Here is a 26087-nt window from a genome sequence, read left to right as displayed (position 1 = left end):
GAGTGAATGAACGGGGAGTCTAGCGCATCTCATTGTAAGAGGTACCGTAGTAGTTATTGTCGTATTAACGCAGTTTCTAAGAAAGGGGAAAATTGCAGCCTCTTGCAATATAGATATTGCACATGTCAATATCACAATTTCGATCAGAATTGGATTAATCATGCAGACCTAATTGTGAAGCACGCTGGGAAGAATGATTGTATTGGTCAAGCAGAGCGATCAATGGAGGAGGCAGCTTTTCTTTGGAGCACATTAAATGTAGGCCAATGTGCAAAACAGTTTTTTTTGCAGTGAATTAGGATAAAGGCAGGTTTAGGGCTCTAATCAATATGCATCACAGAAATTCAGCGTTACAGCGTGATTTAAATTTAAAGGCAATGTTCCTGCATTAGCGGAGACGGCATTCATGGTAAACGCTGCAGATGCCGGCTCAACTGGAAATTACTTTAACATTTCTATCGCCCAATTTGTAACGCTTCAGCGATACAGATTGAATAGATCCCTTACTCTTTGCTAGTAGCAGTAAGCTAAGAATGACCTGCTTGGTGACAAAGGCTGTGTTTACATGGGCTGGTCTTTTAGATGGTGTGCACAACTTCCTGAGAAGTCTGACCTAATATTAGAAATCACGTGAATCATATTTTTTTATTTCACCTTTATTTAACAAGGTAGGCTAGTTGAGAACAAGTTCTCATTTGCAACTGCGACCTGGTTAAGATAAAGCATAGCAATTCGACACATACAACAACACAGAGTTACACATGGAATAAACAAAACATACAGTCAATAATACAGTAGAACAAAAGAAAACAAAAAGTCTATATACAGTGAGTGCAAATGAGGTAAGTTAAGGCAAAGTAATTACAAAGTAATTACAATATAGCAATTAAACACTGGAATGGTAGATGTGCAGAAGATGAATGTGCAAGTAGAGATACTGGGGTGCAAAGGAGCAAGATAGATAGATAAATGAATAAATAAATAAATACAGTATATGAACCAGTCAAGGACTGTATGCCATACCAATCAAATGGTACTCTCTTATTTCACTGACTGAGTTTAGGACTAATAAATGAGGAGTAGACCTACAGTATATTCACATGAGTGGCGCAGCGGTCTAAGGCGCTGCATCTCAGACCCTGGTTCGATCCTGGGCTGTGTCACAACCGGCTGTGATTGGGAGTCCCATAGGCCGGCGCACAATTGGCCCAGTGTCGTTTGGGTTAGGGTTTGGCAAGGGTAGGTCATTGTAAATAATATTTTTTTCTTAACTGACTTGCCTAGTTAAATAAGTTTAAAAAAAAATCAAAAAGTTGATTGGCTATGATCCTCATATCCTTTATTTTCAACCAAGAGGAGAGGTGTTCTATTTAGGCCCAAACTTGAGCACAATGACTCAATTATGTGCTATGCTATCTATTAAATTGAACTGAAGTTATCAATGATTTCGCATAGACCATTTTACGGGTCAGAGATGGCCTAATTAAACTGTTCACTGCAGTTTTCAATGGGGCTGGGTCTGTGGTAACAGATCTGTCTCACCCTTCGTCACGAGGAAGACTGAAAAGGAGTAGGGACTTGGAAGTGAAGTAGAGGGTGGTAATTGACCATTGAAGGTGACTTTAGATTGTCTTCCCATGGGTATCAAAAAATGTGTTGCAGAAGTTAAACAGTGAAACCTTCATGTCCATTATTAGGATTATCTAATTTAAATTTCTGACTCGCATGAAATAGCCTGGTGGTTGTATACTGTACAATGAACTACAAACCGTGTGAATGATGAGCCAAAGTCTAGATTCCAGAATCAGGGAAGTAGGCTATAAGTCAAACACAATAACTAAACAAACACAGCAGAATGTATGCTGCAATGAAAATATAGCAAGCTACCAAACACGTTAAACTGCTATTTAATGACATGCTGGGTCTGTAGGATCTCGCTCTTCCTGTGCTGAGCCAAGTAGTCTGACTAGCTTGCTAAGCATTTCCGGGATCTGTATACGTCCAGTGAAATGCTAGCCTACCTTTGCCCATCTTAGAAACTCTGCTATGGAATGTGATCTGTGCTGTGATAACAGTGGGGGAAGGAAAGGGAGAGGAGGAGTTCCCTTACTCATAGGTCATGTAGGCCATCGCTTACAACAGCTCTTAAAGCTTTAATTAAATACTAATCCCTGGGGTATACTGTATTGACTCTCATCAAATAGCAAGAGGATTCCCTCTCTTAGCACCTTTCCATCTGAAAACTGTGTTACTTAGGCTAGTCTATTTACTGATTTTTGGCATCAAGGACCATCCTGCTTCAGCTTATTAGTTAGACAAATCTAAAGGCTCTAATTTAGTGAAATGTATACTGTTGCTTGCTGAAGTAGTATGGAGAAGCACACTTGAAGATTATAATTGGTTGACTTCTGTTTGTGGGTTAGCCTTACACTAAAGGTTGAGTGAGATGGCAATTTAGTTTAACGCTTATTAATTTATTTTAATCAGAATCTCTTTTTCTTCTGTCCTCAGACTGAAGAGGGATACTGTCATATCTGAATGACGTTCGGGCACATGGTAAGCACATTAACCTCCCTCTATAACCAAGCTGATATCTGAGCTAAATCTTTAAGGTTGATTTTCATAAATGCCTGCTTGTACTATCAAAGCTGTTGTATTGTGAGTAAGGAATTAAGGGGGCTATAGACTATTGGTGACAAACTATCCCTACCTTGCGTGGTTACAAGCAAAAGGTAGACTTGTTGCACCCACACAATGATCTAGTGTTGTCACGATATCAGAATTTGGACTTCAATACCAGGTTTAGTATCACAATACTTGATACCGCAAAGATACTCGATACCAAGACGATACTCTAAACCGAAACGATACCAGGGCAAAAAAGAAAGCGTATTAGCTCAAGTCACAGAATGACCACTGAGCTTTATTTTTTAAACATTGAACGATATGTTGATAATTGATAGAACTAAAATAACAACTTGAATATCTTCTATTATATATGCAATTTCATAAAAAAATAACACCATATTAAATAACAGAAGAACTGAGACTCAAAGCATACTAAATAATTTGACTAATTACATCTAAACTGTTTTAGAATGTAATTTGATACATATCAGGGTTAATTCAATCTATGGCCATAAAATTGGGTCAAATGACATTCCTTACAGGTAAATAATTGAATCTATTTAATGAATAATTTAGTTCCAAAACAACAAACAATTTGAGCTAATTACTGAAGCTTCTACAGTGCATTCAGGAAGTATTCAGACCCCTTGACTTTTTGCAAAAAACATTTACTTTACAGCCTTACTCTAAAATGGATGACATTTTCCCCCCTCATCAATCTACACACAATACCCTATAATGACAAAGCAAAACAGGTTTTTTGACATTTTTGCAAATGTCCAATATCAGTCTGGTGCTGTGGTTGAAGTGCTTTCTTTAACATTGCCTTTGAACAGCAGAAGGCTTTATGTAGCAGTCAACAGAAAGCTTTACACGCTGACCAGACCGCTCACACGTATGTTGATTTTGTCCACCCACACCAGACGCGATCAGGACGCACAGGTTGAAATATAAAAACAAACTCTGAACCAACTATATTAATTTGGGGACAGGTTGAAAAGCATTAAACATTTATGGCAATTTAGCTAGCTAGCTTGTTGTTGCTAGCTAATTTGTCCTGGGATATAAACATTGGGTTGTTATTTTACCTGAAATGCACAAGATCCTCTACTCTGGCAATTAATCCACAGATAAAAGGGTAAACCGAGTACTAGAAACGAAATCTCTCCTCCTTCAGGCTTCTTTTTCTTCTTTGGACTTTATGTGGAGGTTGGCAACCAACTTTAGGTGCATTACCACCACCGACTGAATTGTGGACCTCAGTTCATCTTTCAATCAGCCACGTGTGTATATGCTCCTAAAACCAATGAGGAGATGGGTGAGGCGGGACTTGCAGCGCATCAAGCATCACAAATATAACCAAGTTCTATTTTAGCGCCTGGCTATGCAGTGTGGGTGCAATGATTGAATAACATGTGCATTTTACATGTCGGCCTGAAGTCAGATGTACTTTGATATAAGTAGCCTTTTTTTTTTTACTTGAATGTTGCAGCTAGGCCTATATTCACAAATGTGAGTGAAATGCATGCAATGTGGAGCCCTGACCATCTGCCAACGTGGTTGGTGAAATACTTACGCGCCATCATTTTAGGCCTTGTTCCTGCTGCTATTGTCTCTTATGCAAGACAGCGATATGTATTTTTTGAGTTCACTCATTGAGCGGTGGATTTAATCTGAGCTAAATTAGGAAGCGTTAGCTTTTTACCGTGGGACCCTAAAATGTTTTTGGGATGCTCTTCATAAAGTTTTTTTTCAAAACATTGCCAAGTGTAACCAGGTTTCCAGCCAACCTTTTTATGCGAGTAAAGTACGTTGGATAAAAAAGGTCACGACAAAACAGGTCACGAAACAGCAAATTTGTCTGTAAACTTTCCAAATGTCGACAAAACAAAATACGTTAGACAAGGTGGGATCTTTTTGTTTCTGTAAAATGTATTATCCGAGAAATGGCGGTGGAAACGCTTTTATGCGCAAATATTGATATAATAACCATCATATCAAAGTAAACTTGGAGTCACGTGATGTTGTATGGTCCTCACACTACGACTCGGGAAAGCATGCAGTTTATTATGCTACGGATAAAGTTATGATGAATTTTACAGGGTGGTAAAAGTGCACGGTAATGAGCTTGATGCTCCTTTCCAATAAATACAAATGTTCTGTTGACATTGTAAGTAACCAAAATTGTGCCTTGAATGAATGCATCAAGCATGCTGCTGGCTAAACCAACAAGCTCTCACAGTCTCACTGCAGAGTTAGACTTTTATCCACGCTTTTCCAAAGTCAAATTTCGAAGTTGCTCCAAATGTCAAATTCGGAAAGTTAAGGTTTTGGATATTAGCTTTAGGCACTCATTCCGAATTGTTAAGGTAAGGGATAAGGTTTGGGATGGGGTTAAAACAAAAAACTAGTGTCCACCGCTGGGATCGAAACTTCTGATCCAGAGTCATGGGATTTATTGATGGTAATAGCGCTCACTGTTGCCCCTGGTGGCCTGTTTTAAAGGCATTTCCTGACGTCCAATTTCAAAGTCACTTTTGAGTGATCTGCCTGGGCTTAACAGGCCTAAATATACTTTAAAGCAATGATCATCAACTAGATTCAGCCAATTTTTTTCTTGAGCGGGTGGTCAGCGGGCCAGAACATAATTACAAATAATTTGTGGACCGTGAATTTGACTGCAAGAAGGCCAAACAGATACACTTGACTGAAACATAATCATTTCAAACCTTGCTTACATTTGTATGTGATTACATACTCAGCGGACAGTTTATTAGGTACACCCATCTTATACCTGGTTGGACCCCCCCCTTTTCCTCCAGAACAGCCTGAGTTCTTTGGGGCATGGATTCTACAAGGTGTGGTGTTCAAACATTGATCAATTGGCATCAATGGACCTAACGTGTGCCAGGAAAACATTCCCCATACCATTACATCAGGCAGGATGGGCCATGGACTCATGCTGTTTACGCCAAATCCTGACTCTGCCATCAGCATGACGCAACATGAACTGGGATTTGTCGGATTAGGGGCCGCTTCTTGTTGTTAGCTGATGGGAGTGAAACCCGGTGTGGTCGTCTGCTGCAGTAGCCCAACCAACGAATTGTGCGTTCCGAGATGCCGTTCTGCACACCTCTGTTTTACTGCTCCATTATTTTCCTGTTTTTGGCCTGCCTGTTAGCTTGCATGATTCTTGCCATTCTCCTTCGACCATGCTGTTTTTGCCCACAGGACTGCCGCTGACTGGATGTTTTTTGTTTGTCTCACTATTCTCTGTAAACCCTAGACACTGTTGTGCGTGAAAAGCCCAGGAGGCTGGCTGTTTCTAAGATACTGGAAATGGTGTGACCGACGCCTAGCACCGATGATCATACCACACTCAGTCACTTAGGTCACTCGCTTTGCCCATTCTAACGTTCAATCGAACAGTAACTGGATGCCTGTCTGCCTTTTTATATAGCAAGCCACGGCCACGTGACTGTCTGTAGGAGCAAACCATTTTTCGTGAACAAGGTGGTACCTGATACACTGGCAACTGAGTGCGTATATCTCTATTATGCATGGGAATACTTTGGAACAGATTTCCAAAATTAAAATGACTTGGAGCAGATTTGCTGGTGTTTTTAGTCTAATGTCCAGAAATAAAAATCTGAACTTGGGGGGCCAAATAAAATCAGTTCTGCCAGTTGGGGAACCCTGCTCTAAAGATATTGAAGATAGTTTGGCAAGTGTATGGCAGACAGACCACGCAGCATGTTTTCCGTTCCCAAATAGCCTAGATATCCAACATTATCTCATAACTATTTAACATACAAAAGAGGCTTTGACATTTTGTAGTGCTGCAGTATGTTTGTCAATTGCTTATTTTTGACCCTCTGTTTGTCTTGCAGGTTGTGAAACTGGTAGACTGTGCCCTTTCAAAACATATTTGTTGTGAAAACAGACTTACTACTGTGGTAAGTAGCCTGTAGGAAGATTCAGATAAAAATGTTTATTGGTCTGCGTTTTTGGCTAAATGCTGTGTAATCAGCCTTAATTTCTGGGTAGGATTTTCTCATTTTATTGGATGGCTTTGTCTTTGTTCCTCAGCTCTGTGAGCATAGATGTGACAATTGTCATTGTAGTGTAGCCTAGTTACTGGGGAAAGGAAAAGCTCTATGGGCTATGGCTATGAGCGCTGTAATGAATGGATAGTAGGCAGGATGGAGAGAGAGGGTTGTAAGGTCACTCTTGCATACCTCACTCAGGCACGATCAAGGTTTCATACCTCAGACCTCTATGCATTGAAGAGGCAGGGATCCTTTGCAGAACACTGTCTTGTGATCAGCTTAATAGCGTGATAACGTTGAATGGAGAATATTGAATAAAAAAACACAGGTCTACACTTGCGATTTGTATGCTGATGTGGGAACGATGTCTCTTACTAAATGGATCATAAATGTGCTCCTGACATTGGGATTTTTATGCTAGTACACTAAGTATGTGGACACCGCTTCAAATGAGTGGATTCTGCTATTTCAGCCACTCCCATTGCTGACAGGTGTATAAAATCAAGCACACAGCCATGCAATCTCCATAGACAAACATTGGCAGTAGAATGGCCCATACTGAAGACATCAGTGAATTTCAGCGTGGCACCGTCATAGGATGCCACCTTTCCAACAAGTCAGTTCGTCAAATTTCTGCCCTGCTAGAGCTGCCCCGGTCAACTGTAAGTGCTGTTATTGTGAAGTGGAAATGTCTAGGAGCAACAACGGCTCAGCTGCGAAGTGGTAGGCTACACAAGCTAACAGAACCGCCACGTGCTGAAGTGCTTAGCGTGTAGAAATCGCCTGTCCTCTGCTGCAACACTCACTACCGAGTTCCAAACTGCCTCTGGAAGCAACGTCAGCAGAAGAACGTCAGCACGTTACCAGCCCCAATGCATAGTGCCAACTGTAAAGTTTGGTGGAGGAGGAATAATGGTCTGGGGCTGTTTTTCATGGTTCGGGCTAGACCCCTTAGTTCCAGTGAAGAGATATCTTAACGCGACAGCATACAATGACATTCTAGATGATTCTGTGCTTCCAACTTTGTGCACAAAGCGAGGTCCATACAGAAATGGTTTGTTGAGATCGGTGTGGAAGAACTTGACTGGCCTGCACAGAACCCTGACCTTGACCCCATCGAACACCTTTGGGATGAATTGGAACGCCGACTGTGAGCCAGGCCTAGTCGCCCAACATCATTGCCCGACCTCACTAATACTCTTGTGGCTGAATGGAAGCAAGTCCCTGCAGCAATGTTCCAACATCAGACATGAAGAGGGCACGACAAAGCCTATTCCCCCTCAGGAAACTAAAAAGATTTGGCATGGGTCCTGAGATCCTCAAAAGGTTCTACAGCTGCAACATCGAGAGCATCCTGACTGGTTGCATCACTGCCTGGTACGGCAATTGCTCGGCCTCTGACCGCAAGGCACTACAGAGGGAGTGCGTACGGCCCAGTACATCACTAGGGCTATGCTGCCTGCCATCCAGGACCTCTACACCAGGCGGTGTCAGAGGAAGGCCCTAAAAATTGTCAAAGACCCCAGCCACCCCAGTCATAGACTGTTCTCTCTACTACCGCATGGCAAGCGGTACCGGAGTGCCAAGTCTAGGACAAAAAGGCTTCTCAACAGTTTTTACCCCAAAGCCATAAGAGTCCTGAACAGGTAATCTAATGGCTACCTGGACTATTTGCATTGTGCCCCCCACCCCTATTTTTACACTGCTGCTACTCTCGGTTTATCATATATGCATAGTCACTTTAACTATACATTCATGTACATACTACCTCAATTGGGCCGACCAACCAGTGCTCCCACACATTGGCTAACCGGGCTATCTGCATTGTGTCCCGCCACCCACCACCCGCCAACCCCTCTTTTACCCTACTGCTGCTCTCTGTTCATCATATATGCATAGTCACTTTAACCATATCTACATGTACATACTACCTCAATAAGCCTGACTAACCGGTGTGTGTGTGTGTGTGTGTGTGTATAGCCTTGCTACGTTTATAGCCTCGCTACTGTATATAGCCTGTCTTTTTACTGTTGTTTTATTTCTTTACTCATCTATTTTTCACACCTTTTTTGCACTATTGGTTAGAGGATGTAAGTAAACATTTCACTGTAAGGTCTACACCGCACACGTGACAAATAAACTTTGATTTGATCTAGCCTTCCCAGAAGAGTTGAGGCTGTTATAGCAGCAAATTATTGATGCCCTTAATTTTAGAATGAGATGAGCAGGTGTCCATATACTTTTTAGTGTGTTGTTGAAGGTCTCCAATTGTTGACTTTAAAATTGGATGCAAAGGGAATCCTGTTGTTGATGAGTAGGCTAAGGATGGATGTATGAGGAAGAATAGGCTACGCACGTGTGACAATTTGTATGGATAATAATAATAACCGTTGTTTCCTGATGTAACAGGAAATTTGTAATCATTTATCTTTGCCGAGTGCTAAGAAACTGATTAGCGATAAGATGAAAATAACATTTGCATGGCACACTGAAATGAATGTGATTTGCATTTTTGACCTTTGCAACATTTTACATCGAGAATCTTAAGTTTTTGGGGTCTTTTTGTCTTCATCAGCTAAAAATACAGTATGTAAGAACTTTGTTTTGACTTCTCTCAATGTGGCCTTTTCAAGGCCACTATGCAATTAACTTCCAATTCCAACAGCATTGTGCACATGTTGGCTATGTTAAGGCCCATACTTCATCATTCCAAAGGTGCGCATTCGCATTTCAATGTATGGATTGAGTCAGTGTGGGGAAGTTGATTAGACTGTAATGTGAAAGGAGCCAGCACTCTAGTGGATTACACACGTTCACCACAAAGTTACGTGATGGCAAGTCGATGTACTTACATGGCAATTAGCCGTCCACTAGGGACAGAGTGAGTGACTGTTAACACCTAGTAGGCTCACAACGAGCTAGGGCTTTGTGGATGGGGTTGAGGAAGACCTAAATCGTGAGCTACGGCTCCGAACATTGTGGGTTCAATCCCAATGCAAGGCACACGTTTTTTAATTTAGTCTTCTTTTCTTTTTACCTTAACTACTTGGAATGAATGCCTAAACTTAGCCCTCAAGGTTAGTTTCAGTTTGATTAGTTGACTGGCAGCTGACAGGACGTGTTGACATGTTGTATTTGGTTCGACATGTGGATTCATATCTGGCTGTTAAGACGTTTGAAATGGGGGATCGCTATTTGATCATAATTCTGGAGGTTGCGTTTTGTGAAACCAAGCTACTTTTTGTCTGGTGAGTCCAGCAGTATCAGATGCAGAATGACCTGCAGCCTGATGAATGTTGGCATGACCACTGATCCAGGAGAATAGTCTGCTGGAGAGATGGGAGCTGTAAAATGGAAATACAGCATCATGCTGACCAGTCTGTTAATAAGTCTATACAGGTCCAGAATCCACTTGCATAGTTTTTAAGCTCATTCAGTGAGGTTCAGTGCCCTGACAATATGATAATCTTGCAGTTTTAAGGGTCGATGCATTGGAAGGTGAGGCACGACACTATCTCCGCTTCTCTAATCATTTAACAAATCACCTTCATTTCCTAAAATGATTCATTTTTTAGGGAGGATGTACTTCTTTGTAAACACCGGTGCTCCCGTTTCCATCCAGTGAAACTACAGAATGTGGACTGGATGCAGATAGAATCACACCTTCTTATGTAGGCTAGGCTATTGGTGTAGAATGCATATTATTGCAGTGTGAGCTTGCATAGAATGTCTGAGGTAGGCTAAACTATACTGAATGTGTCTCAGAAAACTATGTCAAACTCTGATGTCCGTTTTGACCTAAAGGAATCCAGAAATGTCACACCTCTACATAGGAGCATGTTATGACTGCATTTCCTTTGATCTTGATGCTATCTGTGTGCCAGAGATAAAATAAGTTTGCGTCTGAGTATGTCAGTGTTCACACCACACTAGTAGGACTCACTGACAAATGACCTTGACGTACCATAGCGCTTCCATTTCCCACTCTTTCAGTTGAGATGTCAACTAGGTTTTACATTGAACCCATTGCTTTTTGCAAAGCCTATATCACAGTCTATTATTAGCTCAGCATGGCAACAGTTCTGCCTGTGTTTTGATTTAGGCCTATGTTTTTACTTATGTCAGCAACATCACTGGTTTTGTCTGTTTAGCCGTGAATTTGTACAGACTAGGCATATATGGTAAATCGGTGCATCAGTGAGTGTGTGGCAAATATTGACAAAAACAGTGTTCATGTGAAAAATGAGTGCAGACAGAGGTTGACAACCTACCAAAAGAATGGGATTGTAGCAGTTTCTATTGCTTTTGCTCATTTACCCATGTCCCAAGTTAACCACAAATGCAGCAGACAGGCATGCCACTACCATCTGTCACCTTAGAGCAGCAAACAGCCTTCCAAATGGTAGGGGGATGGGATCTGCAACCTATGTTAACCACAAGTTGACATTACCTCAATACTTTTTTTGCAGACCCTAACCTAGGCTGTATTAATCTCTGGTCAATATTGCATTTGCAAGGTCATTTTCAATACAGGTTCAAGCTGTGTGTTAATACATTTCCTTGATTCTTTGAAAATGTCCAGCCAGGACTTCATTGGTTCAGCTTTTATCTGCTTTTAGATCAAGCTGCAGTCTGTGAAGTTTGTTGATAGCATGTCTGCACATTGGAGGTTTGGCTGAGTGACACATTCCTTAGGGAAAAAGTGCAGTGGATTTCTTTGCTGTGTTTTTTATTATGTAAGATACATATTCAATAGGCCTAAATAATTAGATTTGCACTTTTCTACACCCTGAAAGATAAGTTGCCTTTGACTTTGGTTCTGACTTTTTAAGTCTAGAGGGAAATGGAAATGATGCAGGCCCTACTGTGCGAGCAGATGTGTGCTCTGCCAATATACTGTATAGCCTAGCCATTGACAACACTTAGCTAGCAGACTTTTTTTGGGGGTGGGGGGGGTAGATCAGCTTTAATATTGCAGATTGTGGCTACTAGAAATGTAGTTATCTGCATCATTTCCAATACCCCATATATTTTTTGGTAGAAATCTATATTATAGGCCTAGGTCAAGCTAGATGACCAGTCAGTTTCTGCAGCCTGTTTCCCCTGCACACTGGAGTGTGTTATTGTACCCGCCACATCCATCTTTAATCTGCTGTGACACTGCTAGCGTGTGGCATGTAGGCCAAATGTGTGTGCCCATATGTGTGTGCACATGCGTGCACTTGTGTTTTCATCTGTGTGTGTGTATATGTGTAGCCTACTTTTTAGCTCGATTTAAAGCATTCTGAGATAAGCCGCTCTGTCTCAGTGTGAAACAATAGTTGTGGCTACAGTGTGAGTCAGCTCGGCTCAATAGGTAATGTGCATGTTATGTTCTATTAGAGCTGGGCGATATGGCCAAAAATACATACTGCGATAAATTGCCTGAATTGATGCAATAACGATAATAGAACGCTAAGTTTATAACATTAATGTGCACCACTGTTTTTGTTTTATTATCCTTTAAACTACTACAACTAGTCTGATGGTTGTAGCCATCAATTGTCCCATTAACAATCACCTATATTAGCAAACTGATTTCATTTCAAACTTCACATTTCTCTAGTATAGGCTACTTATCGTAATGAACAATATCAGAAAATTGTCTGCGATAAGTGATTTTGTATGGTCGGTGTCAATCATTTTCGGTTTATCGTCCCAGCTCTACAGTGGATATAGAAAGTCACCACCCCCTTTTAAAATGTTCACCTTTTGTTGCCTTACAGCCTGAAACAAAAACACATAAAATCAGACTTTTTCCGGCATTATTTACACACAATATCCAAGTGAATTGGAAAAGAATTTACTCTGAAAATGTATTACAATTAAAACCGTAAAATACCCTATTTGGATAAGTGAACACCCTGAGTTATTACTTGGTGGAACCAGCTTTTGCTTGAATTACAGTCATGAATCTCTTTGAATACGTCTCTACTAACTTATATTTGGCCATTCTTCCTTGCAGAATTGTTGAAGCTCAGTCAAATTGCATGGTGACCGATCATCATGGACTGCACTCTTCAAGTCATTCCACAGATTCTCGATGGGATTTAGTTCGGGCTCTGACTAGGCCACTCAAGGACATTCACCTTCTTGTCCTTCAGCCACTCTACAGTTGCTTTGGCGGTGTGCTTTGGGTCATTGTCATGTTGAAACGTGAACCATCTTCTCATTTTCAACTTTCTGGCAGAGGGCTGCAGGTTCACCTCAAGAATCTGTCGGTATTTTGCACTGTCCATTTTCCCTTCTATCCTGACAAGTGCTCCAGTCCCTGCTGAAGAGAAACACCCCCACAACAGGATGCTGCCACTGCCGTGCTTTACTGTAGAATGATGTTCTTTACTGTAGAATGATGTTCTTTACTGTAGACATGGTTTTCTTTACTGTAGACATGGTGTTCTTTACTGTAGGCATGGTGTTCTTTACTGTAGACATGGTGTTCTTTACTGTAGGCATGGTGTTCTTTACTGTAGGCATGGTGTTCTTTACTGTAGACATGGTGTTCTTTACTGTAGGCATGGTGTTCTTCCACTGTAGGCATGGTGTTCGTTCACTGTAGGCATGGTGTTCTTTACTGTAGGCATGGTGTTCTTTACTGTAGACATGGTGTTCTATACTGTAGGCATGGTGTTCTTTACTGTAGGCATGGTGTTCTTTACTGTAGACATGGTGTTCTTTACTGTAGGCATGGTGTTCTTCCACTGTAGGCATGGTGTTCTTCCACTGTAGGCATGGTGTTCGTTCACTGTAGGCATGCTGTTCGTTCACTGTAGGCATGCTGTTCGTTCACTGTAGGCATGCTGTTCGTTCACTGTAGGCATGGTGTTCGTTCACTGTAGGCATGGTGTCCGTTCACTGTAGGCATGGTGTCCGTTCACTGTAGGCATGGTGTCCGTTCACTGTAGGCATGGTGTCCATTCACTGTAGGCATGGTGTTCTATACTTTAGGCATGGTGTCAGTTCAATGTAGGCATGGTGCTCTTTACTGTAGGCATGGTGTTCTATACTTTAGGCATGGTGTCAGTTCACTGTAGGCATGGTGCTCTTCACTGTAGGCATGGTGCTCTTCACTGTAGGCATGGTGCTCTTCACTGTAGGCATGGTGTTTGTTCACTGTAAGCATGGTGTCCGTTCACTGTAGGCATGGTGTTCTATACTTTAGGCATGGTGTCAGTTCACTGTAGGCATGGTGCTCTTCACTGTAGGCATGGTGTTCTATACTTTAGGCATGGTGTCAGTTCACTGTAGGCATGGTGCTCTTCACTGTAGGCATGGTGCTCTTCACTGTAGGCATGGTGCTCTTCACTGTTGGCATGGTGCTCTTCACTGTTGGCATGGTGCTCTTCACTGTAGGCATGGTGTCCGTTCACTGTAGGCATGGTGTTCGTTCACTGTAGGCATGGTGTTCGTTCACTGTAGGCATGGTGTCCGTTCACTGTAGGCATGGTGTCCGTTCACTGTAGGCATGGTGTCCGTTCACTGTAGGCATGGTGTCCGTTCACTGTAGGCATGGTGTCCGTTCACTGTAGGCATGGTGTCCTGCACTGTAGGCATGGTGTCCTGTACTGTAGGCATGGTGTTCTATACTGTAGGCATGGTGTTCTATACTGTAGGCATGGTGTTCTATACTGTAGGCATGGTGTTCTATACTGTAGGCATGGTGTTCTATACTGTAGGCATGGTGTCCGTTCACTGTAGGCATGGTGTCCAGCACTGTAGGCATGGTGTCCTGTACTGTAGGCATGGTGTTCTATACTGTAGGCATGGTGTTCTATACTGTAGGCATGGTGTTCTATACTGTAGGCATGGTGTTCTATACTGTAGGCATGGTGTTCTTTACTGTAGGCATGGTGTTCTTTACTGTAGGCATGGTGTTCTTTACTGTAGGCATGGTGTTCTTTACTGTAGGCATGGTGTCCGTTCACTGTAGGCATGGTGTCCGTTCACTGTAGGCATGGTGTCCGTTCACTGTAGGCATGGTGTCCGTTCACTGTAGGCATGGTGTCCGTTCACTGTAGGCATGGTGTTCTATACTGTAGGCATGGTGTTCTGTACTGTAGGCATGGTGTCCTGTACTGTAGGCATGGTGTCCTGTACTGTAGGCATGGTGTTCTATACTGTAGGCATGGTGTTCTATACTGTAGGCATGGTGTTCTATACTGTAGGCATGGTGTTATATACTGTAGGCATGGTGTCCTGTACTGTAGGCATGGTGTCCTGTACTGTAGGCATGGTGTCCTGTACTGTAGGCATGGTGTCCTGTACTGTAGGCATGGTGTCCTGTACTGTAGGCATGGTGTTCTATACTGTAGGCATGGTGTTCTTTACTGTAGGCATGGTGTTCTTTACTGTAGGCATGGTGTTCTATACTGTAGGCATGGTGTTCTATACTGTAGGCATGGTGTTCTATACTGTAGGCATGGTTTTCTTTACTGTAGGCATGGTGTTCTATACTGTAGGCATGGTGTTCTATACTGTAGGCATGGTGTTCTATACTGTAGGCATGGTGTTATATACTGTAGGCATGGTGTTCTTTACTGTAGGCATGGTGTTCTATACTGTAGGCATGGTGTTCTATACTGTAGGCATGGTGTTCTATACTGTAGGCATGGTGTTCTATACTGTAGGCATGGTGTTCTATACTGTAGGCATGGTGTTCTATACTGTAGGCATGGTGTTCTTTGGGTGGAAAGATCTATTGGGTTTCGTCAGACATATCATTTTGCATTCAGGTCAAAAGGTTACATTTTGGTCTCATCTGACCACAGCACCTTTTTCCACTTGGCCTCAGAATCTACAATATGCTTGATGTGGCTTTTTTTAGGGGTGTTTTTTTTTCTTGCCACCCTCCCATAGGGGCCAGATTAATGCAGCGTTTGTTATATTGTGGTCACATGCACACATTGACTAGTCTTTGCCGTAAAGGCCTGAAGCTCCTTCAAAGTCGCCATTGGATTCTTGGTAGCCTCTCTGATCAGTCTCCTCCTTGCCCGGTTTGGAGGGACGGCCTGATCTATGCAGGGTCGGGGCGTCGCCATACGCCTTCCACTTCTTAAAAATGGTCTTAACTGTGCTCCGAGGGACAAAGCCTTTGAAATCTTTTTATATCCATTCCCTGATTTGTGCCTTTCCAGAACTTTATCTTGTAGATCTTTTGAAAGTACCTTTCCGCCCATAGTGGATTCTTTGCTTTGAATTGCACTACTAAGCAGTGGAGTCCTCTATGAACAACTGTTTTTATTCTGAGCTAATCAAAGTCACTACAATTGATCACAGATGGAAGCCAATTAGCTTGATTTGTGATCTGGAAGGTTGGTTATACCTCAGCAAATTTGGAATTGCAATTCAAAGGGGGGTATTCACTTATCCAAATAGGGTATTTTACTGTTTTACTTTTTTGAAAATATTTTTTTGGGTGGTTTCATTTCAGGCTGTAAGGCAACAAAAGGTGAACAGTTTGAAAGGGGGTGGTGACTTCGTATACACACTGTACATGTATGTTCTATTCTAAACCAAAGGCTGTAAAAGTGGCATTATCGGACATCATGCAGGACAGGAACATCTGAACCAGTGTTGAGCCATATTTTTTATATCAATTGTTAAAAGTATAAAAGATCATATGACATACCTACCACAATCACTTTGGGATGTATGCGAGTTGTAAACAACGTAATTTCTGAGACTGGAGATGGGGCAGGAAGGGAAAGTGAAGTGCTCCATCTCTACAGCCGTGCTCTCTCACTCTCTCAAAATAGACCAACACCTCATCACTTTGATATGGCGATGAAAAGGGAATGAACTACGTCTCTAGGGGTGTGTTCAAGTATAAAAGCAGATGACAAAATTCCGTTTGGTTTTCAAACAAACCACATCCTATGACAATTTTTGTCAAGAATAGGCCTACACATCTCTTAAGAGATTTGATGATGGTCGACAAGGCATCGTCTGGGTTAGGGTTTGGCCGTGGTAGACCGTAATTGTAAATATGAATTTGTTCTTAACTGACTTGCGTAGTTAAATAAATAAAATAAATACATTGAAACGTCCTCAATAATACTATATTCAGTAGCTAGGACTACTACGATTGGACCTCCTCTGTAGAGTTCTGTTATGCTATATTTTGACATGGAAATTAGAACGTGCTCCAGTATTCTACCGGAAATATGGCTCTTCAGATTTGAGGTATCTTTGGGTGAATGTACAGTTCTGCATGGCTGCCTATTGATTTGTTATTTCAGATGTCACTCTTGTGAAACACCAGTAGCACAGGTCCTGAAGTGGTTTCTCCAGAGAGAAGGATGTTTGTGGTCCTGTTCTATATCTCTCTGATTGGATGAACCCAGTTAAAACACTGTCCATTCTGTGGTCATGCCCATGCTTGCTTTTTTTGTCACTACCATGATTCTGCAAGGTCCCAGACTAGCCCTGTGCTGCTCCGAGTCAGACCTGGCTGAGATAAACACCACTGCTCTCATTGATGGACTACAGCCCAGAGCACAGCTCATCTATGGAAAGAGAATCCCCTTCCTTCCCATCCCCCACTCTCTCTCACACACACACACACACACACACACACACACACACACACACACACACACACACACACACACACACTGTCAACAGAGATCCTGAGATTCTGTTTTTAACTCAACAGCGCCACTGCGGTTCAATTGTGGAAATGGGTACTACGCCTTGTTATTTGCCACGCTAGAGAGACGCACTGTAGCAGTGCTGATGCTCCTGTCCACAGTTAGCACCCAACAGCAGGTCCCCGCTGCCCTGCCCTGGTGTGAACTGTGTGTACAGCAGATTGTGGAAGGATTTTTGCACACAGACAATGTGTTAGTGGTAGTGGCATCTTCTGGGAGGAAATCTCCACTCTCCAGCCCTAGCTTCAGTTCTTACTTAGCAGCACTATGTAGTGTGATTGGTGTAGTGTGAAAATATGTTGCTCTGAGTTTGGATAAACAACTGTCTCACCACCACCACCTCCCTTCCCTTCAGGCCTGTGTCCTGTTTGCTGACCTCATGGTGTAACCAGGTATAAAGATGAGCATAAGCAGTGATGAGGTCAACTTCCTGGTGTACAGATACCTACAGGAGTCAGGTAGGCTGTCTCTGACGCTTAAACCACACATCTGGAAGCAAACGCAATTGAAGCCAGACAGCTGTCGAAATAATCTTACCGTATATTCTCCTTATGTAATGTTCTATAGCTATTTAAAGGTGCCCTGAAAATGTGCACTCTGAGAACAACCACAGCTATTTGAAGTGTGCCATTTCCAGAGGCACCAGAGAGAGGGATCTGCTCTATGTAATGTGCTGCCTACTGACATGCTCCTCATGCCTCCCCTTACAGGGTTTTCCCACTCAGCCTTCACTTTTGGGATAGAGAGCCACATCAGTCAGTCTAACATCAATGGAGCCCTGGTGCCCCCTGCTGCCCTCATCTCCATCATACAGAAGGGCCTGCAGTACGTGGAGGCTGAAGTCAGCATTAATGAGGTGAGCTCATCTCCTCATTCACACAAGTCATTATTATCACAGCATCACATCATCTTACCAGGGAATCCGTGGACTTTATTACTGCAAGCCAAGCCAACTGTGATGAAATGCAGAACATGGCATCGGTTTGATCAGAAAGCATATGAATGCAGTGCTAGGTTTCTGTTCTTCAGTTATGCAGTTATCAACCAATGTAGCTTTATAATACATTGCATTAAGTTTTAATAGATGGTTCTCTAGTGATTTGTTTTAGTGTTTTATCCTTTAATTTAAGTCACAGGAGGTTGGTGGCACCTTAATTGGGGAGGACGGGTTCGTGGTAATGGCTGGAACGGAATTAGTTGAATGGTATCAAACACATGGTTTCCAACTGGATTTAACCTACCATTGCTTACAGCTACAGTAGTTATTTAGCAGTTTGAAGCCTTTGATTTTGAGTCTAACCAGCTTTTCTGCTGTCCCCAGGACGGTACACTGTTTGACGGGCGGCCGATCGAGTCCCTGTCGCTCATCGACGCGGTAATGCCGGACGTGGTGCAGACGCGGCAGCAGGCCTACCGAGACAAGCTGGCCCAGCAGCAGGCGGCCCAGGCCCCCTCAGCCAATGCCACCAACATGACAGCCAACGCCAAGAACGGAGAGAACACGGCCAACGGCGAGGAGAACGGAGCGCACGCCTTAGCTAGTGAGTCTCAGTCCACGGCCCTGGGCTTAGTGTTTATTAACCATAACACACAGAGCGAGGAAGATGATAATGTCCCTAAAAAATTCTGCTATTAGTTCGCTCTTTATGGCTAGTTTGTGCATGTTCTGTTATTTTGAACATCATTGTTGTGGTTGAGAATGTAATGTAAACTACCGAAAGAGTCAATGCCAATACTGGATGTTTTGTTATTCAGATCATGCACATGCTGATGAGGTGCTCTCTGTGTGCCATACAGACAACCATGCAGACTTGATGGAGGTGGACGGGGACATGGAGATTCCCCAAAACAAAGCCATGGTGCTCCGAGGCCACGAGTCAGAGGTGTTCATCTGCGCTTGGAACCCTGTCTCCGACCTGCTCGCCTCAGGGTCAGTGTCTCTCTCTCTCTGAGGTTATGGCATTAAGCTCAAATAATTAAAGTCCTATTTTTATCTGTATCCTGGTTAGAGTTGCAAAATTATGGTAACTTTCCCATAATTCCCAGGTTTTCCAGAAATCCTGGTTGTAGGATCTGGATTTCCTGATTCTGTGAGTCTTCCAACCGGGATGTCTGGAAATCCTGGGAATTATGAGAAAGTTTTGCAACCCTAATTGAATGAATGAGTGACCCATGACCTTTCTATGTTGCTATTTTGTTGTATTGTAATTGCTCTGGGCTGTGCTGACTGTCCCTCCCCTCCCTGGTGCAGGTCTGGGGACTCAACGGCGCGGATCTGGAACCTGAGTGAGAACAGCACCAGCAGCTCCACGCAGCTTGTACTGAGGCACTGCATACGGGAGGGAGGCCAGGATGTCCCCAGCAACAAAGACGTCACATCATTAGACTGGAATGTGAGTCAGAGGTCTACACACACACAAGCCTGCTCCATGTTCCCCCCTCACAAATCCCATAACTTTATTTCCACATTTATGTCCACTGCTCCTGTTCTGAATGCTGTTACTAGGAGCCACTTCAAACTGTTTTTATGTTAAAGCTTTGATCTTTTTTAATTACCCCAAGGAAAAGTTTCATTAAGCAGAATCATGTGCTGAACAATATGTATTCTCTTTCATTCCATTTAACTTAATTTATATGTATTATACCTCTTCCCCCTGACAGAGTGAGGGTACTTTACTAGCAACCGGCTCATATGATGGATTTGCCAGGATCTGGACAAAGGATGGTGGGTTGCCTCTTTTACCTCCTTTTTCAACTTAACATGTTGTCAGTTTCCAAAATGGTTGCCTCTCTAATATATATGATTTGAACCCTAGGTAATCTTGCCAGTACCCTGGGTCAACACAAAGGTCCCATTTTTGCATTGAAATGGAACAAGAAAGGAAACTTCATTCTTAGTGCCGGAGTAGATAAGGTAAGAACCCAACAGCCTTTTTCGTTATGAGATCAAGACATGAAATGCTATGATGACTCATTCACCTCTTCTGGTATTCAGGACTAAAAGAACATTGTTATTCTCAGGCGTGTTCTAATTGAGATGTGTTTCTCCCTCCAGACTACAATCATATGGGATGCTCACACAGGAGAAGCCAAGCAGCAGTTCCCGTTCCATTCAGGTGCACTGAATTATCCAATGGCTTCTTTCCTGACTCTTCATTAACCCTTACTAGACATGTATCGGTACATACTTACATGAATATATACAGTAAGGGTATTTTTGTGCCGACTCATTCCTAGTTTCTGTCAAGCACAGAAAGAAAGAAGTAGAGTTCTATGTTGTTGTTTATTCATTGTTTTCTTCCGCTCCTTGTTGTGACTCCATAGCGCCTGCTCTGGATGTGGACTGGCAAAGCAACAACACGTTTGCCTCCTGCAGTACAGACATGTGCATCCATGTGTGTAAACTTGGCCAGGACAGGCCCATCAAAACATTCCAAGGACACACAGTAAGTCAGCCCAATTACCCCACAGCGTTACACTGCTCCTGCAGCCATCATAGAAGTACCATGCCATAGCCATTTTGTCCAGTTTTCTATGGGTCAGAGGCATTGCCTCCTCTGTCTGTGCTCCTCTCCGCTCCAGAATGAAGTAAATGCAATCAAATGGGATCCAACCGGTAACCTGCTGGCCTCTTGCTCAGACGACATGACGCTGAAGGTAAGTTATGAATGAAAACTGTCTAGCTACGTCCAGCACTCTTACACTTAAGTATTGTCTGTGTTGTTGATTACTGTCCCTGTTAAATAAATTATATAAATACATCATTTAACTTTTTTTTAAAACATTTTAGTCATTTAGCAGACGCTCTTATCCAGAGCGACTTACAGTAGTGAATGCATACATTTCATTAAAAAAATTTTTTTTCCGTACATTACATGTGCACTGTAATGTTTTGCTCTGGATTATATACCAGAAATTCAAATAATTCATGTTTTGTATATATCACTATAATTCTCTCTATACATTTCTTCATTGTGATGAATTCCACTCGACAAATTGTCAACCTGAAAAATAAACCAAGTATAAAACCAACCAAACATTCTTATCTATCTGAACATTCAGCGTTTTGGATATTCACCATCACGTTAACAATCATGTCATTTTACCATGCTAGATCTGGAGTATGAAACAGGACACATGTGTTCATGACCTGCAAGCTCACAGCAAAGAGATCTACACCATCAAATGGAGCCCCACTGGTCCTGGAACCAACAACCCCAATGCCAATCTCATGCTTGCCAGGTACTGAAACAGAAGCACCGCTGCGCCCTCTATGTGGGCATTCATTAGTTTGGATGTGAAAGCAGCATTACTGGCTGTGATAACAGCGGTGTGGCCCTGTTAGAGGGTAATAGACTGATGACTACACTGTTTCTGGGCCAGCCACAATGTCTTTGTGCCCTGAACCAAAACTCTTCACCTGAATTGCCCCAGTTTTCATGCTTCTGAATTGGGGCTTTGTGTTTGAAGTCAGCTATGACTATGTACTAAGTATTGCTTCTGGGGAGGAGGCAGATCGATGAGTGTTTTTCCTGTGTTCCCTGCAGTGCGTCCTTTGATTCGACGGTGCGGCTGTGGGATGTGGACCGAGGCATCTGCATTCACACGCTAACCAAACACCAGGAGCCTGTCTACAGTGTGGCATTCAGCCCCGACGGCAGGCATCTGGCCAGTGGTTCCTTCGACAAGTGTGTTCACATCTGGAACACGCAGGTACAGTCCCGACACGGTCTTGCTATCTACCTTGCACGGAGTGGAGAACTGTTAGTAATATTAGCTTCCTGTATTGTTATGCAGTTAGTTACTTAGGTCAGTGGTAGTGCTTATTTTGGAGACTTTAATTAGGCTTTCGAATGGATTTAAATCTAAGAAAGCTATGGTTTAGCCTTTGGCTTGTGGTTGTTGATCTGAAACGATAACACTGTCTTCGCTTCCCTTTCCATTCCACAGACTGGTGCTTTAGTCCATAGTTACAGGGGGACAGGGGGAATCTTTGAAGTTTGCTGGAATGCAGCAGGTGACAAAGTGGGAGCAAGTGCATCAGATGGATCTGTGAGTACAGGTTTTTTTTTTAGCATTTTCATATACTTCATTAAAAGAATGTGACCAAAAAAGTTTAAAGGGTTTATCACTGAGATATACAGGTCGTAATAATATATATATTAAAAAGCCTATCTCTTGTTTTTCAGGTTTGTGTATTAGATCTGCGGAAGTAACACTCCTTGTTGGAAACTATGGACCGACAATGAATGTGTACATAGCCAAAATAACTGTCCCTGCCCCATGTACTGCTAGTCCCTCTGAACCATGTCCGGCCACTACAGACCAGAAACAAGCACCCCAACCTCTACACAACAGATTCAGGAGCAAGGACACAATCTGTGCAGCAAATCCTTCCAGAGACATTAAAGGGACACAGACAAAAAACAAAACAAAAAAACAGATCCGTATATGTACCAAAATTTCAAAGCTATTTTGCTTTTTGATCTTTAAATCATCCTCATCAAGACAAAAAAAATATTTTACATTTTGTTGGTAGTTCAGTCTCTGTGTACAGACATATCAGCTTTCCCGTCCTGCGGCAGGCAGTTAGGTTTTAAAAAATTATTTCAATGTTTAAGTTAATATTTTTTGGGGTCACAGCTGCATGAAGTGGAGGAGTCCTCTTTTTATACACACTCACAAAACAGTTCTTTAAAAAAATAGTCTTTGGTAGTGTGCGCTTTGTGGTTCAAAACAATATGGGGACTTTTTTCCAATTGTAGTTTTTACTGTTGACATCGGTCGTACTGTTGACATCTAAATGCAGTAGTTTTTATTTCTTTCCTCTACAGGAGACATTGATTTTCCTGACTTAATATTATTACAAATTAACATTGGGTGCACATGAAAGAAGAGGCATTGTACAGCTGGATGCTTTAAAACATTTTTTATGGTTGGTTTGTGCACCATTGATGGAGCTAGAAAAACGTTCCATGATTACCGGTACCCCTGGACAAAGCTGTACTGCTGTAGTTATCATGTGGAAACATCCAGTATTGGATCGCTTAAAGAAGAGAAGCAGACGAGTCAGTACCCAATGACTGTTCCCCCCCTCCAGTGTGAATGATTGGAACTGTGATGTCCACTAGACCTTTCACCAGAGTGCTTCCACTGGGCAAACTGAGGCCCCTTTTACAACATATAGCAAAAAGGGAAGACTTGCTTTAAGTTTTGTATTCTTCTAATGAAAACTTAGCTGATAATGTGATTCTCTCAGATGTTTTTCCAGATACATTTCATATTGCTGATGTATCATCTATCACAAAACTTCCATTAAGCTTTTACTCAAAGTGGTTTACATGTTGATTAGGCAAAGTTTTCACTCAAGTCCCATAGACGATTTCCCAAACTAGATATTGACTGAGGTTATTTGGATCACAAACAAGCAATGTTGTTTTCAGAGGAAAAATAGAATCTTAAAGCAAGTCTGGGTGTTGGGCTAGGAATCAGAAATCATATGGAGTAACATGCACAATATAAATTATTTTTGTGCTGCTCAATATTTAAAAAGTTAACTGAATTTGAAGCATAACCATTTAAAGACATGCGACACTGTGGCATCACACATTCATGTAAATGTATCTTTTCAAATCATTGTGAGAAGAAAATTCCCCTACTGGACAGTAATCAATCGATAGTTAAATCTTTTTTGATTGACTTTCAACAATCTTAATTTGAAATGGGACACATCTGAATATTCACCGGTTACAGTCTAGATATCCTGTTAAATGTAGTGTTTTTTTTGTTATTTTTTTTAAACAGCAAGTCAGTCTGATTTTACAGATGGCAGAATGAGGTTTTGGCTTGATGGAAATGTGAGGATCCATGGCCAGGATCCCTTGTTCCCCTGGTTTAAGACTTATATGTTAGCGGTTTATTTTTTGGGATATCACTACACATATAGGGGCAGATGCATGGGCCCATATGAAACCTACTCCTGGTGTCAAAAAGCACTTTCAATTGAAACATTGAGGATGTTTATTATTAGAGTAGGTTTAATCAGGGTCTATGCAACCATCCCATAAATGTGCATTTTATACAGAGTGTAGTCCTTTTAAATCTGTAAAAACTGTCTACTCTAAGTAGATTGTACCATCTGGACACTATTTATTATACAGTCTATGACAGTGGAAGGTTATTTTAGGTTTTCTTTTATGATAAATCTGCTGTCCTAGTGTCTGCTTTGCCCTTCGTTTTCACTACCTGAATTCTAATCATATTCTTATGATGTGTATGTCCTCTGGGCATTTTGTACTCTTTTAAAACTTTTGTAATTCATATTTCTTTGTAGCCTAAAGGAGTAACATGTAAGATTATTGGAGATAATCAAGTACAGTATGTTCCAGTTTATTGATTTTTTTGGTTCCACATTGCATCATGAGTGCCCGCACCCCACCCTTGGTTTCTCGAGTCAAAATGTGTTTTTGCAGATTGCATTGATCTGTTGTAATTTGAACCAGATCTGAAAAAAAAGTCCAGAATAAAATATATTTTGATATTAATATATCTTTTTTTATTGGATTTTCCCCTTATCTGTTTATTCTAAACATGATCTTAAACCCCAAAGTCAAATGTGTAAGCTAGTTAGATACATACATACATATGAAAGCATTTGTGGGGAAAGAAGCTGTAAGCAACTTTTCAATAGTGAGATCCCAGACATGCTGTGGCATCATACCAGTTATTGGCTGTTTTGATGACGCACCAGTCTGTACATTTGATGTCTAAACTAAAATACTTGTGTATATTCTCTGGCTATGCTGTTAAACAATGCATATATTGAGCTGTAAAGACTCCCTAATAGCATGACTGCTGGTAATTCAATACAGCCCTCTGAAAACAATTACATGAAAACGAAACATAGACCTTGATTCAATTCAGATCAAGTGTTAACCTGCGATTACAGATACCCACATAGCGGATGTTTAGGCGATGTCGAAGGTGGAACTGCGTTCGAGCCATCAAATCGGTGATCAGCTGCTCTTCCATCATTGTCACAAAGCCCAAATCTCTTTAGAAGTTCAGAATAAGAAAGTGTAGGCTATATAGAAATCATTTCGCTCAAATTGAAAATCTTGAAACTAAATAATAATCTTAAGGTGTAGACTACATCCCACATTCCAGTGTTCAAACTTGTAAACAAGGCTGCATGGAATTTTTGTTATAGCAACTTCGTGCAGCCAATGTAAATGTCCACTTTCGGTGTAATGCCTGGAGTCACTTTTGGATTTGACAGCTAACGCAGTTCCATATCTGCCACCGCCAAAACAACTGCTATGCGGATGTTGACCAAAGCGGATCTGATTGAATCGAGCCCTTTACAGTACATGAAATAGTTGACCGTAGGAGACATCCCTGATGCTGTTAATGTTCAAGAGGAAGCTGCATGACGTCCATGAATGAGCAAATGAACACAGCATTGTAATCACCACCACACGGCTCCCAGGCTTGCGGCTACCGTCCATTGTTCACAGTAGTGCTCAGCTCAGAGAATAGTTGGTGAGGAGAGGTTGGGAGGAGTGCTGTAAATTGTGCTCTGCTATCTCTACGATGCTCTGGATAACATCGTAGGCCACAGCAAACAGGAAGTAAATAGGCAGGCTCCAGTGGAGTTGGAAGACCCGCTGACCCACGGGCAGAGGCACAGTCAGGTGTCTGGGATGAGAAGAAGAGATGAGAA

The 26087-nt window shown here is 42.0% G+C and overlaps 2 protein-coding genes across 6 annotated transcripts in view; one reads left to right on the top strand and one right to left on the bottom strand.

Moving 5' to 3' along the window:
• The window catches only part of tbl1xr1a (TBL1X/Y related 1a), a 28436-nt gene extending 3530 nt beyond the window's left edge, over positions 1-24906 (top strand). For 2 of the 4 annotated variants that reach the window (XM_029707339.1, XM_029707338.1), the window contains 16 exons: positions 2512-2556; positions 6519-6584; positions 17721-17823; positions 18076-18221; positions 18687-18906; positions 19121-19295; positions 19617-19758; positions 20027-20090; positions 20182-20279; positions 20421-20481; positions 20690-20811; positions 20948-21022; positions 21480-21607; positions 21913-22078; positions 22316-22417; positions 22555-24906. In XM_029707339.1, the coding sequence (XP_029563199.1) occupies positions 17766-17823; positions 18076-18221; positions 18687-18906; positions 19121-19295; positions 19617-19758; positions 20027-20090; positions 20182-20279; positions 20421-20481; positions 20690-20811; positions 20948-21022; positions 21480-21607; positions 21913-22078; positions 22316-22417; positions 22555-22581 (1584 nt within the window). In that variant the 5' untranslated portion in view covers positions 2512-2556; positions 6519-6584; positions 17721-17765 and the 3' untranslated portion in view covers positions 22582-24906. The remainder of the gene's footprint in view (positions 1-2511; positions 2557-6518; positions 6585-17720; positions 17824-18075; positions 18222-18686; positions 18907-19120; positions 19296-19616; positions 19759-20026; positions 20091-20181; positions 20280-20420; positions 20482-20689; positions 20812-20947; positions 21023-21479; positions 21608-21912; positions 22079-22315; positions 22418-22554) is intronic. The other 2 variants (XM_029707341.1, XM_029707340.1) reach the window with 2 other exon arrangements.
• The window catches only part of LOC115158418 (uncharacterized), a 103917-nt gene continuing 102725 nt past the window's right edge, over positions 24896-26087 (bottom strand). For both annotated transcript variants that reach the window (XM_029707335.1, XM_029707337.1), the window contains one exon: positions 24896-26062. In XM_029707335.1, the coding sequence (XP_029563195.1) occupies positions 25888-26062 (175 nt within the window). In that variant the 3' untranslated portion in view covers positions 24896-25887. The remainder of the gene's footprint in view (positions 26063-26087) is intronic.

Source organism: Salmo trutta, chromosome 22 (genome assembly GCF_901001165.1).
Source record: "Salmo trutta chromosome 22, fSalTru1.1, whole genome shotgun sequence".
Taxonomy (NCBI): Eukaryota; Metazoa; Chordata; class Actinopteri; order Salmoniformes; family Salmonidae; genus Salmo; species Salmo trutta.
The sequence above is the reverse complement of the archived record's forward strand: the minus strand, read 5'-3'. Positions and strand labels throughout refer to the sequence as shown.